Source organism: Triturus cristatus, chromosome 8 (assembly GCF_964204655.1).
Source record: "Triturus cristatus chromosome 8, aTriCri1.1, whole genome shotgun sequence".
In the NCBI taxonomy this organism is placed as follows: domain Eukaryota; kingdom Metazoa; phylum Chordata; class Amphibia; order Caudata; family Salamandridae; genus Triturus; species Triturus cristatus.
In genome coordinates this window covers 263166915-263180502 of record NC_140591.1, presented here as the reverse complement: position 1 = coordinate 263180502, position 13588 = coordinate 263166915, and the positions used below count along the sequence as shown (strand labels likewise).

Sequence of the window (13588 nt, the reverse complement as noted above, 5' to 3'; positions counted from 1 at the left end):
TTATGCTAAAAGTGTAGGTTCCTTTATCAAACTGGAAAGAATCTGGCGGTTTTGGAATTGAATTGTTTTTTTTCTATCTAATATATTATCAAGTACTATTCTATTATAATTCACAAGTTTTTCTATACTTATTAGGTCTTGAGCTTTTTAGTATATTATGAGTTTTCTTTTTTAGTGCACCTGCAGCGCTTAAACCAAAATACATCTGATCTTGTTTATTTTTATTTCTCTTTCAGTCAAGTTTTTCTTTGTGCACTAATTATTTACGAAATGTTTGGATAATGGTTTTTCTGTCTTAAAATGGATTATGAACTATGAATACTGTATATGCTCAACTGGAGCTATGCAGGTTGCCTTTTCGTATTTTGTATTTTTGTACAGTGGAAAATCTTATACTTTTGCTACAATAAAACAAAAAAAAATCATAACAAGGATCAGCAAGAATACATGCAATAATCAGTAGCACTGGACCAAAATAATAAACTTTTAATGAGTGCATTAGAGTGAAACAGTAGACTAGACTGACTCTTGCGTTTCACCAGAACCGCATGTACAACAGCCTGTCATGGTGCAATATAATTGGACAAAACATGGGTCATAAGCAGATGCTTACTGTTATCAATTGTTGTGTGATAAATGGTACCTTAAACCATGAAGAGACTGATCCAATCCCATTCTGTTTGAAGATGAGTGAACGCAGTCCTTGAGTAATTGTGTTTTGTTAATTATACCCATTAAAATTGAGCAAGTACTAGTTGATTAAGCATTGGTACTAGAATGCTTTGCACAAACACTTATTTGTATACTACCATTGCCAATTTGAAGCCTTTTTATCACCAATTACTGTTGTGTGTATTTGCCTTTAGATTATTTGAGGGCCATTCAACCAATATATTCAGTGTTGGGGCACTGTACTCCACAATAACACCACAATAATAAATACAAATGTAGCTAAATAATTAAAGCTGGAAGTTGTGTACACGCTTCTTCTTCTTTTGATTATGTGTGTAATGTATCTACAAAAATGTAAACACATTTTATTTAGAAAGAGGCATTCATGAACTATTTAGGCAGAAATCAATTAGGCATATTCAATTGATGGGGAACCTTATCTATATTTTTATTTCTTCAACAAAGTTAAGTAGTATTAAAAGAAAAATCATAAATTATATTTGGTGTTAGCATACAAGGTGGAGGCATACAGATATGCATAACTAACTTCTACTGAGGGTTTACATCAAGCAAATGAAGGAAATGATCTGTTAACGACATACTACACATTATTTAAAATATCTATGTTGAAACATAGTGAGAAATGTCAATTTAAAATTAAGTAATGTACAATACAGGTGTGGGTGTTTCATTATGTGAAAGAAATAAAACTCAAAATCTTGCTGTAAGATACATTTTCAAACACATGTTGGTTTTCAGTTTGAAAAAAACAAAAAAATATATATATATATATATATAATATAATGATTAGCTGCATGATTTCTGTAAATGTTTGCTGTTGGTATCTCAGGAACTGGTTTTATATTTTCACACTGCCAATATAACAGAGATACTTATGACTGCTAAGATTTGATTTTGTGTAAGTTATATTGATGTATATTTGTTAATAGAGAAAGGAGCCTGGAAATAACATTGGAAAATGTACACCTTAATCACAATTGTCACTTGAAACCCACACTCACCCTCTTTATGTCTTATGTAACTTTTATGTGTAGTTCAATAACCTGGAAGTCTGTTTCATGAACAGAACGACCATCTTATTTTATAAAACATTTCTGATCAAATGACTTAAAAACATGTATTTATATATAATTCTACATTAACAAACCCCATGTATCATAATGAAACTCACAATATAACATTACATTACAGTATTATGCACTTTCATATTAGGGCACAACTCAGTGTTTTTATTGAAAACTCAGATACAGTACATATTTTATCTCATTTGTTTCTTTATTGTTTGATGACAAAGTTAAACATTACAACACATTGAAGCAAGATGCTACATACAGAAATATGGTACAAAGGTAATAAAGTTAGTTTACGTTTTACAAAATAACATATGCCATGCTAAATATTCTAAAAGCTTTTGACATATTTGCCTTACAACAGTTGGAAATGTTATGTCTTCTAATTTTGGGTATTTTACTTGTTAACATTCTTTCATATAAAGGAAACCAGTAATATTGTGTTACAAAATATGTTTTCATCCAACAACTCAGGAAATAACAAATACTAGATACTTTTGCTATCTCTCTGTACTTAGAGTACATTGAGTCAAATTTCCTTCAATATGAAGTGGAAAATGTAGTGTTTTTTTTCTCATTGTGTGACATTTGTAGTGTTCGTACGTCAACACAAATAGGTGCAATCTGACTTTGACATACCACAGGAATGTAAATTGATCTGTGTTTGGTACTTATCACAGGCTATATTGTATTTATGTACAATATGTTATTGTAACGAATGCAACCTCACTCCTTAACCCATTGCAAATGTTAACAACACAATATAAAAATTGCAGTTATTTGAAACAGTGGCATTAGGGAACCTGAACAGAAATATGCCATGCTTTTCAATCCCATCAAATTACTGGTTCAGAAATGGTCTCAACGAAGCTTTTTATAAGATAAAAAAGCTTCCTTTAGATTATCATTTTACTTTGCTCATCAATATCTTTCACTGCAAGCAATACAAAAAGCCATACATTTTCAAAACAATGCATAATCAGTCTTAGGGCAAACAAGAAAACAAATTCATACTTCTTACGTGTTCCTCCAAACTTTGGAGATGTGGCATTATTTACACTCTTCATGCACACTAGCCTTGCTAAAAGAGATTAAGATCGGGAACTATTGGTAAAAGCCATCCAACTGCTTGTGATATTTATTTTATTCATCACATCTGCAACACCTTAAGTGTTCACTCTTCATCTGTTCTAGCTAATTCAGAATGGTTCAGGGTGGTTACTGTCAATGGTTCAATGCCTAGTCATGCAATCAAGACAGTAATCCATATGAAAAATGAGTTTAAGATAACTACAATGGAGGTTAATACTTGAGCCAGAGCAAGGAATGTTCGCAGGATCTTGAAAATCGTTTCTTTTCTGTTCAATTTCTTAAAATTGGATTCTTCATCAGAGGCTGAAAAGAGGAGGACTGTACTGAAGTATGAGTTTCTATTACTGTTTCCTTCAGGTAAAATATTTATGATATTTCAAAAGGCCCCATGCAAGTGACAACAAACAATCAGTTTATGCACTGTATTTTGAACTTCATGTTGGTTAGTTAACATTTAAAATGACTGGACAGGATTTATTGTCAGAAGAATTTTTCGGGGCTAAATCACACTTTAATAAAATGTTTCAGTCTTTCTGTACAAGGTTTTTCCTTTAGAGTTTACATTCTTAAAAGTGCCCTTTTGAAGAAGAGTGCAACAGAAGGCAGCATTTTCTTATCTCATGCCAGACAATATCTCCTTTGAAAATATTTTAATGCTCCCTTCCAAATAAGGCAGGTGATGACATTGTCAGAAGACTAACATGAAATTCTTAAAGAAGACAAGTAAGTAAAAGCCATTGTTTGACAGTCCTATGTGGCATTACTTTTTTAAAGGAGTGTCAGTCTTGAAAATAAGAAAACACCATTTAATAATTTTCATCTTTTAGAAGTACATTATTGTTTTAGCATTTGCAATACACTTGAAATCCTATTAATTTAACAACAAGTTTCACTGATAATATTAAGTTAAAGTTGGTATTGTACTAACCATGTAGAGCACACTAAATTGACAATGAGATCCTAGCTATTAAAAAGAAATTAACAAATACAATTCATATTTCCTGGTAACTATGCTTTCTTGTAATCTTTTCAAAATAATGTGCAGGACTACTAATAAGAAATGAATGACTGTTTTGTAAAATGTTACAAATGAAGTGCCTAAGCATATGGCATGTCATGGGAGATGGGGCAGACCGGAATTCTTCCTCTTTTTTCTTGCTTTAGTAAGATGTGCCCCCTTTGTAGTCTTAGACAGTAACATACAGACATCCCAGCGACAAATATTCTTTACTTTCCAAAGATACTTAGCATGGCAATAAAGCATGTGGAATTCTTGAAAATGTAAAGAAAATAACTTAATTTTCTTTCAGTTTGTTCTGAAATATTTCAGAGCATAACCTAAATAAATATGGGAAAATTTTCTTCTGTTCAAATAGCGTATTTTGCATCATCCCCTTACAATCAAAGGCAACTTAATCAGAGAGGAACCAGAGGGGGATGTATATAGAACATGTTAAAATGAGTCCCAAGAAAAGACTTACCAATATTGTTGTAACAACTACTGTTCTGTTCTCAATGGCAGAAGTGCCATTCCCAGGCTGTGGCTCAGCCTGAATCAAAACAAGCTTATCCATGTCATTCCAGAAACCAACCTACAAAACAAAAAATATGAATTGATACAATGCAAAGATTTAGAGAATTCTTTATGAAGATACATGTTATTTAAAGCATATTATGTTCCTTATCAGTTTTTATCGGACAATACTTAGGGGTACCTTTTGAAATGTTGCCATCATTATGGTCTTTGTAATGCTAAAACATATCTTAAAATCATAATGACAGGGCAGCAATTTATCAGCTTTTATTGTGAGCCAATACAGCTTTTTATAGTTTTATGTAACCTAAAGTGTTATTAAATGTCCTTGATTCAAAAAGTGACCTTGTTAAATAATCTGCACTGCCTGTACAGGAAAACACTAATCAACAACATTTAATTTTATGACATTATAAAGTAAAGAGTTCAAAGTGTATTGACCAAACTGAGGTTAAATACTTAGCAACCAAAAAACTACAGATTGAGTTATAGGTTGAATAACGCAGAGTATATTTGTAGGACAGAATCAGAATATCTTTAGTTTCTAACTTATGAATTATCAGTTACAGGACTAGATCTCAGTTTAAAAGAGGGGTGCATATCATCAGGGCTATCTTAAAATCTAGTCAGAAGTGTTTTTTCCTCAGGTGTGGTTGCAAGTTGTTCCACTGTTGTGGGTCTCGATGTCTAATGGTTCTCCCTCATGTTTCTTTCAATTTAATTCGGATTGGGTGACTAGTTCAGTTTTTTTCCAGACAAAGGGTGCCCCAGGGCTATCGCGGGCCAGGAAATGCTACTGAATGATTGTTAACTCACATACACATATAAATAAAGGGTAGTGCAAATAAAACTGGGTATTACAACATCAACATGTCCATGGAACAAAGTACTTGCCTATGCATATTTGTTGTCTCAACTCAAAGTGTAAGCGCAGAAGGAGAGGCTGTTACAAGCCAGAACCTTTCTTATCTATCTAACGGGATGCAAAAGGAACATCTTCCACAGGTGGTGGCTTGTGCTGGAGCTCATTCAATAACAAGAACTTACTCCAGGCTCAGGGTAATACTGTGCTTTGAATTTTACACACCAACTCACAATGTAGATTATAGGCATATATGAATAGGTGGATGCTTGAGAACCATTATTATATATGGAGCAATTACATCATCTTTAATATCAAATATCTCCCCTACCTCAGCAAAGACAAAACATGCTGCTTGAAGAGGTTGGACAAATTTTGTAATCTGTTCCCAGATACTTGAGAGAAAGCAGGTAGATGAGGCACTACAGATGGTGGGTATGCCTTCATCAGCACACCTCATTTGAAACATCTGACTGATTAGCATGAACCATCAAACAAGGAACATTTCCTGTTATCATAAGGCCACTGATTATAACGGCTATTTTTCCCTCCGCAAGGTCGTTTATGGCACTCTTACAGATTATATTTTGTAGCAATATTTCATACATATATTTTCAAAGGGTATTTCCAATTTTCTACAAAAAATTATTTTAGAAGACAGTTGCACGCATCATTCACTTTTTTTAGCAACACTGTTTCCATAATATTCTGCACACGTTTACACACTGTATCATGTTTTTCTTTAGTAAAGCCATATTTTTATCTTTGAACAAGTGGTACAATTTTCTTTCTTTGAGCATCCATCTTCTTTCCTGCTATGTTTAGTATTACCTTTCTTCCTTGTTTTTAGAAATTGGGGTACTGGTTGAGGGGGTGCAACCCTGCTGAAGTAGCAGCCACAATTTCTGTCAGGGTGTAGTTACATGCAAATCCCAAATAAATCTGTGCTTAGTACAAGAGCAGTCAGACTTAACTTAGAGGCTATGTGTAAAGTATTGCATCACTTTAAACAGTAATTAAGTGAAAACACAATGCTGTAATAAATTATTGGACACCAACACCACAAAAGTCCAACCAGTAGAGCTGGAGATGTGCAATTTTAAAGATTGAAAATAGTGCCCAGAAGCACGCAGTGTCAAATGTGACTTTCTGGTTGCGCTGGACAGGAACGAAGTCACAAGTTTAGGCTGGTAATAATGGAGTGTGGTCCAGATACAATGACCAAGTTAGGCCCACGAAACAAAGTACCTTAAATCCCAGCATTCTTACTTGCTCCCAATTGAAAGTTATCTCTTATTAAGTTTAATAGGGCAACTCAACATTATCCTATGTGAGAGGTATGCCTTGCAGTAGTGAAGCACAAATGTAAGGGTTTTTCACTACCAGGACATGTAAAAGTATAAAGTAAATGTCTGACTTTTTGAAATACACTACACCCTGCTCTATGGGTTATGTAGGGCATACCCTAAGTGACATGAATTAAAAAGGAAGGTTTAGGCCTGGTAAAAAGGTTTATTGCACCAGGTCAAAAGGGTGGCTTAAAACTACACACACAGGCTGCAAAGGCAGGCCTGAGACATGTTTAGTAGGCTACGTAAGACAATGGCACAATCAGTGCTACAGGCCCACTAGCTGCATTGAATTCAAAGGCCCTGTGTATATGTAGTACTACTTTACTAGGGACGTACTAGTAAATTAAATATGCCAATTGGGTGTAAGCCAATTTCACCATGTTCAAAGGAAACAGCACGCACACTTTAGCACTGGCTAGCAGTGTTAAAACAGAGTCCTATAACCAACAAAAATTGCTTCAGAAAACAGAAGGATAAAGGCAAAAAGTTTGGGGATGACCCTACACAAAGGACCAAGTCCAATACTCGACTTGCATCTATTTTTCTTTTGCTATGCTAGATTATAGCCTACCCTTAGCTTTCATGTTAACGGCCTAACTTAGAAGTCGGTAGAGGGGAACACCCCCATCATAAATGTGATGGATATCCCGTCAGCTGTATTACAATCACATTCTATCCAATGGGGATCGTAATACGGCTGAAGTGATATCCGTCACATTTGTGATGGAGTATTCCCTCCACCGACTTCTAGATCAGACCCTTAGTCTTCTTTGGTGGGTTTTTTCACAAACCTGTGCTTATTGTTATTGAATTTCTGTAGCATTTCAGCATTATACCAAGGCTGCCATCTTCCCTTGAGCCATTGCTGTATGCTAGGAATCCATTTCAGATTATGGATTTGGACTATTTGCCCACTAAATTTCTCAAGTGAGTAACATGAGTAATGTGTCATGGAGAGATTCAAATATGTGCACCAAAGGCAATGCACCATTTGGGCATAACACTGCTTTAAGCAAATCACACCTATCAATACTTTTGGCACTGGAGTCGGCAATGTGTAGATTTTGAAGGGTCGCTTTTTGTACTGGGCATGACATGATTTACAAAGTTATTAGATGCATTAAATGATTGGTGTAAGAGTCCTTCGTTGATTGTTTTATTTTAGATGGTGGTCCATCTCCACATAGGAACTTTATTGGTTAAGTGAAACAAGAATGGAAGTAGGTGGCCATCCTGTATTAGGGATATTAGGATGGCTATCTTAATTGGTCATGACCATGAGGTCAACAGATAGAAGGTGGCCATCAGGTCAACAATGGTTATGGTAGAGCTCGGGGCTCTGACATCCACAGATTATTTTTCTTAAGAAGGTGCAGAAAGTATGAGGAAGCCATAACTTTGAGAATGAGTTGTTTGAGGATGGATGGTGGTATTGTTATGCTTCTGTAAAATATGGCGTGATCACTCAATAAATGCAATATTCTATTAAGGTCTATCATCATGTGTGCCTTGCACATCAAGCAGCTCAAGGTAGTTTCTTTACAAAAGGACAGGTAGGTCATCTATTTGTGGCTGAACTTCAGACATGTATTGGTTTGAATGTTCAAGTTTTTTCATGAAAAGGGTTCTTCGGCAAATTGCTTTCAATCGGCAGAGTAAACGCTGCAGTCTTGATGAAATAGGGAGTTTGTCTGGCATGTACCACAGCTCTTTCATGTTAGCTTACCTTCTACTAAAAAAGTGCTATAAATTAAAAACTTTGTTCCATTATAAACCAGTAATGTATGCCATCTGCAGGACAGAGGGGGCATAACTGAAGTTAAGCAACATGCGATTTGAAAGACATGACTCTGTAGCACTAGGGTCAATTTGTTCGTAGCACCCTCTTAGGGGATAGAGGTAGCAGGGATGCTGGACTTTTGTAATGATGCACTAGAATACTGTTGACATGTATCTATAGTACAAAGTAGCTCTCATTCTGATGTAAGCCTCGAATAATAAGACTATAAACTGTTGAATATTTGAAATACCAATAAAAAATGTGTTTAAAAATAATGAAGCCACGCAAAAAAGACTTGGTTGTAGATTTACAAAAGCATTTATGAGTTCGGAAAGTAGTAGTATAGGAGTACTCTTTACATGATTACCTTTGTGAATTGGCCTGAAATGCCCAAGTGCCCATTAGCAGAAGTGCAAAGATGGTACAGTCCTTTCTATTTGTACTAATTTTATATGAATATTCTGATTTTATACCTGTATATGCTATTTTGGAGCCAATTCAAAAGGCTATGTAAGAGTATGTAAAAGAGTACCTTCAACTAGTATGGCAGAGTGATGAAACTATACCTCGTATGAACAATGGCCTTTGGACCCTGTGTTTCCAATCACTTGCTCCAACCAGCCCATGGGATGCAAAAGAATAATGATAATAAGTAAGACCAATGCAACATACAGCTGTGCTCCAGGCTTCCATGCAGAGTTGCTTCACATCTCTACCTCTGCCTGTTTTTTAGCGCACGTAGAACCAGAGTACTTGATTTAAGTATACGTTTAGCTTCCAGTAAATTTTAAGCAATGCTGATTCATTGGGAAGGCTGCAGTACTTGTTAATTGATTGCACTACTAGAAAAAGATACTTTTTCATTCAGGCAGCCTGGAAATCATGCTCACAGTTTATAACGAAAAACGCCAAGCGGCTGCCAGTATTCATGAATCTACTGCAGGGAGTTTATTGCTATTGCAATTTAAAGACCTGCTCAATCCACTTTTAAGAAAATGATGGTGTTTAAGAAATTCACCAAAACCTCTTCCTCAGCTGTAGGATAATAAAACATCCCCTGTGCCAAGCACAATTGCAATATTCCAGCACATATATATTTGCGGCAGAAGCACAGTAAGACTTCCTAGTTGTTCAGGGGACTTTATGGGACAGTTGTCACCGTAGTGGCAAGGCTTTAATTAGTGGTGTAGCCAGGATTTCTTGACAGAGCAGGACTGGACTCAAAACTGATCTATTTGGGCCTACGTAATTCAGGCTTCTCACTAAACCGCGTCCTCATGTGTGCTCCTCCTCAGTCAACCTCCCTGTGCAGGGCAAAGGGTAGTATATTTGTTTTATATGAATATTTACCTCGACTAGAGGCCTTTTTTATACAGGCTCACAGTAAAAAAATGTCAACAACCACAGTGAACTGTTGATCTTGATGGGAACCAATCGTACAACTCTGTTTCTGACAGAGTATCCCATCCGTCAAACTTAAATCAGGCCATAAATTTGTTGAAGGCCCATTGTTGGTCAAGACACCAGAAGACTTTTTTAAAAGGCTTTAGGTGATGATGTGAACAGGGTAATGTTAGTTTCCGAAACAAAAAAGAAATTGGAGCTACATCTCACCATAAATTTCCATGACGTGTACAATTGCACCATTGTATACTACATTGTAAAGTTTCCATTTGGAGACAGAAGATGTGGCGATAATTTGATGTCACTTTTATGCAAATGCATAATTTGTTAATCTGTTTCTAAATATGAACAACCTTAAAATGCTAAATCCCTATATCTCCTTTAAACTTGTAAAGTTAAGATACATGATCATGCATAAGGTAAAACCAATTGAGGTGTCTACAAACTGAATTGTGATTTGCATTATACATTGATAAATAAGGAATACTTGGCATGCGCATCATATTAGCCTCATTTGACAGATATGTTTCCTGGTACATGTGAATGTGTCTACCATGCTTATTAAAGCCACTATAATGTCTACATGGTGAATATTTAAATTGGCTGTAATCCATCCAAAATGACATTTGACAAAATGTGAAGATACCATTAAGCTGATCCTCAATGGATGGAAATAGGTTATGTAAGGCTGAATGCTCGACTATGACAAAAATATTTCTTCTAGTTTTGCACTCCTTTCAGTTGTTTCGATAATGCCAATACTAACACCTGATTAAATCTTGCATACATTTTTTTTAATTCAGTTATGAAAATCTTAATTCTTTCCATTTTCTGGAAAATGTTACTAAAGCATTCCTAAATTTATCACGCTGGTCGCCTTTTCTGCTGAGTAACATCACACATAACGTCACTTGGGTGCATTACCATATTGACTCACCAACACCTACCGCCCCCGTTCCCCGCCCATACTTGTTTGAAAGACATCAATTTTGAGTAAAACTACCCGGGGTTTACCTGCAGCACTAATCCTTTCCATGTTTAGTTCCTTCTGTGTTGTACCTTCGCCTAACTTCAGTACAGCCCCAGAAACGTACAAAAAAGGATAATGTTGTTTATGTTTACCCACTTTCAACAAGCCATCATCACCATACTGTTGGAAATGGTGACACCTTCCTTTCTAGATCTTCCACATTCCATTTAGGGTCTGATTATGACTGTAGGGATTTAATGCAGGGATACAAGGAGTCCAGAATCTTAGAATCCAGCTTAAATTGTGTCACCAAATTCCAACATATAGGCATGCTTCCCTTGGAAGTGGTCCTTTTCTGTGTCTTTATCCCCAGGTCTGGGAAAAACATTTCAGCCCCGTTGATTCCGACAGGCTCTGTGTAATAGCACTGCGGGCCAAGTACCACGCTTACATTTGGGCCAATTAGTTTGTATTTTATGAGACTATTCATAACACTTAAACATGTAATCTATTCTAGAAAAGTATACTGATTGCAAATGAAACACAAATGATGCACTTTTCACGGCTCTGCTGGGAGCCTCTTATTGGTTTTGTCCAAAGAAGAAACATTGTATAGATCCACTTACTCTAAACGGATAAACTCATCATGCCATTTTGGAAACAAAATTACTATTCTTTCCTGATTTAAGCAAAAAGTAGACATGCCTCTAGGACAAATGAGCAATGTCACGTTGCATTTATTTGTTTACATTTAATCTTCTACAAGGTTTATAAGAACAAGAATGTTCACTCGCATTTCTAGAAGTTTATATTGCACACAATATACTGAAATCAATAATGACATACTGAAACCAGTCTGGGGCACATACACCAGATCAGGGAAATTTGGACACAGGAAGGAGGAGTATTTGAGTGGTCAAAAACTCCAGTCCTGTGAACACATTGGAGCTATTCACAAAGGCATTTTGAAGTACAGTAAAGTAATGCTCTTCTAGTACTCTTTTATACTCTTACATGACTTTGAATTGGATAGAAAACAACTAAAATGGGAATAAAATGTTAAATATTGAAGGAGTGTTCCTGTACAATTAGAATTAATAGAAAGGATTGCACTTTATTTGCACTTTTACTTCGAGAGCGTTGGACATTTTGTGTCTGATTTACAAAGGCACCTAAGAGTATACAAAAGAGTACTGTCCCCTAAAAATTATAGCTGATGTCTGGTTAAGCGTTAGAAGGATTTGAGTACAATTGATTTCAATTTCAGCCATGTGTGTCAGATTAGCAAAGCATAGCACAGGCAACTACATTAACAACTTATGTGCATATATGGATTTGAAGTGTGCATTCAAATTGAGTGATTGGGAAAACCTCTGAATCCGTTCCAGTGTGCAGAAGATCGATGGCAAGTTTCCTTATTTATTTCTAACAGTACTTAATTTTGTAAGACGTGAGCCAGGAGGGAGCTCCGTAAACTCCTTTCAATTAAACTGAGAAAAGTCATAGCACTATTTTTTAACTAAAGCAAATTAATGTGTGTCAGGCATATTTACTAGCCCCTTGTGCCGCAGTTGCACCAGTTTTTGTGATGCGAAAACCATCAAATCATATTTGTGAGGCCACGCAAAGCCACTTTGCATCGCTTTGAATAACTTCATAGGCATGGATTACGGCAAGGCTGCACAAATTGCTGAGTTGCCTTACTCTGCTCTAGTGAGGTGTTCCATGGGATTTGAGGTGGGCGTATCCCCATGCAACAGCGATGGATTTTGATACCTCCTCAAATTTACAACACCATATAAACCTGGGGATGCGCCAAGACCTTACACCTCCCCAGGGGAGGTGAAACAATGAGAAATTGCTTTATTTCTCCCCGTTTTTCCCTCTGTCTATGTGTGCTGCATTCTGAGAGAGAAAAAAAGCCTCCCAGCATTGCTTTTGTGCATTAAGGTGCTCCTTCCTGTACAAAAACATTCCTGCCTACAACGCAGGCACCTGTGCTCCATGGTGCAAGGGTGTCTGTGTTTGCGCTAGACTGCCGGAATGGTGCCAGTGCAGGGGGAAAGGGCAGTAATGTGCAATATGCCACAGATACGGCACATTCCTGCCCTTTCACTTTGACACAGGGAAGTACAGCAAGGTGACTTGCTGCACTGCCCTGTGCCAAATTCCCAAAAATATGCCCCTTTGTCCTGTAGACCTGACCCACTGCTGGCAGCATTAAGGGGGTGGTATGCTTTGCTAGGCCATTTGTGGGGAACTCTGAAAAGGGAATGCCAATTGTGTATGGAGTACATACTTGGTCTCCAGTGCACAAGTGTTTCTCAAAGCCTAATAAGCCTCTACTATTTAAGTAAAAGACTTTGGACCCGCAGGGTTCACTGAGGAATTCTAAATGACCCGTTATTTCGGGATGTACGAATTGGGGAGGACATACCATGCGCTGGTAGTGCCCTGGATAATCCATTACTGTAGGTACTACCTACTGGCATGTATACCCTTTCTTTGTGGTTATGTAACTGTGTGTTTGTTGCTTTACTCCTACAGTAGAATAAATAATAATAATTAAAAAACCTTTGACTCTCTGAAATGCACTTCTCTGTCTCCACTCTTTGACTCATCCCAAACCTCATTCTACTACTATGATCTCCAAAATAACTCTTTCTGGACTCTTCCTCCTCTATCCCTCCTTGGCTCATCTCAAGCCTCAATTAACTATTGCGATCTCCCAAAACAACTATCTCTAAATTCTTTCCTCATGAATCCCTCCTATGACTCATCCCAAACCTCATTTTACTACTATGATCTCCATAATCCCTTTCTAGAGGCTC

At 36.6% G+C, this 13588-nt stretch overlaps 1 protein-coding gene across 7 annotated transcripts in view; it reads right to left on the bottom strand.

The window, feature by feature from the left end:
* The window catches only part of GRIA4 (glutamate ionotropic receptor AMPA type subunit 4), an 829275-nt gene that overhangs the window by 133099 nt on the left and 682588 nt on the right, over positions 1–13588 (bottom strand). For all 7 annotated transcript variants that reach the window (XR_014967667.1, XR_014967668.1, XM_085621467.1 and 4 more), the window contains exon 9: positions 4337–4447. Coding sequence is in view for 5 of the 7 variants with exons in the window: in XM_085621467.1 (XP_085477593.1) it covers positions 4337–4447 (111 nt within the window). In the remaining 2 variants the exon portion in view is untranslated. The remainder of the gene's footprint in view (positions 1–4336; positions 4448–13588) is intronic.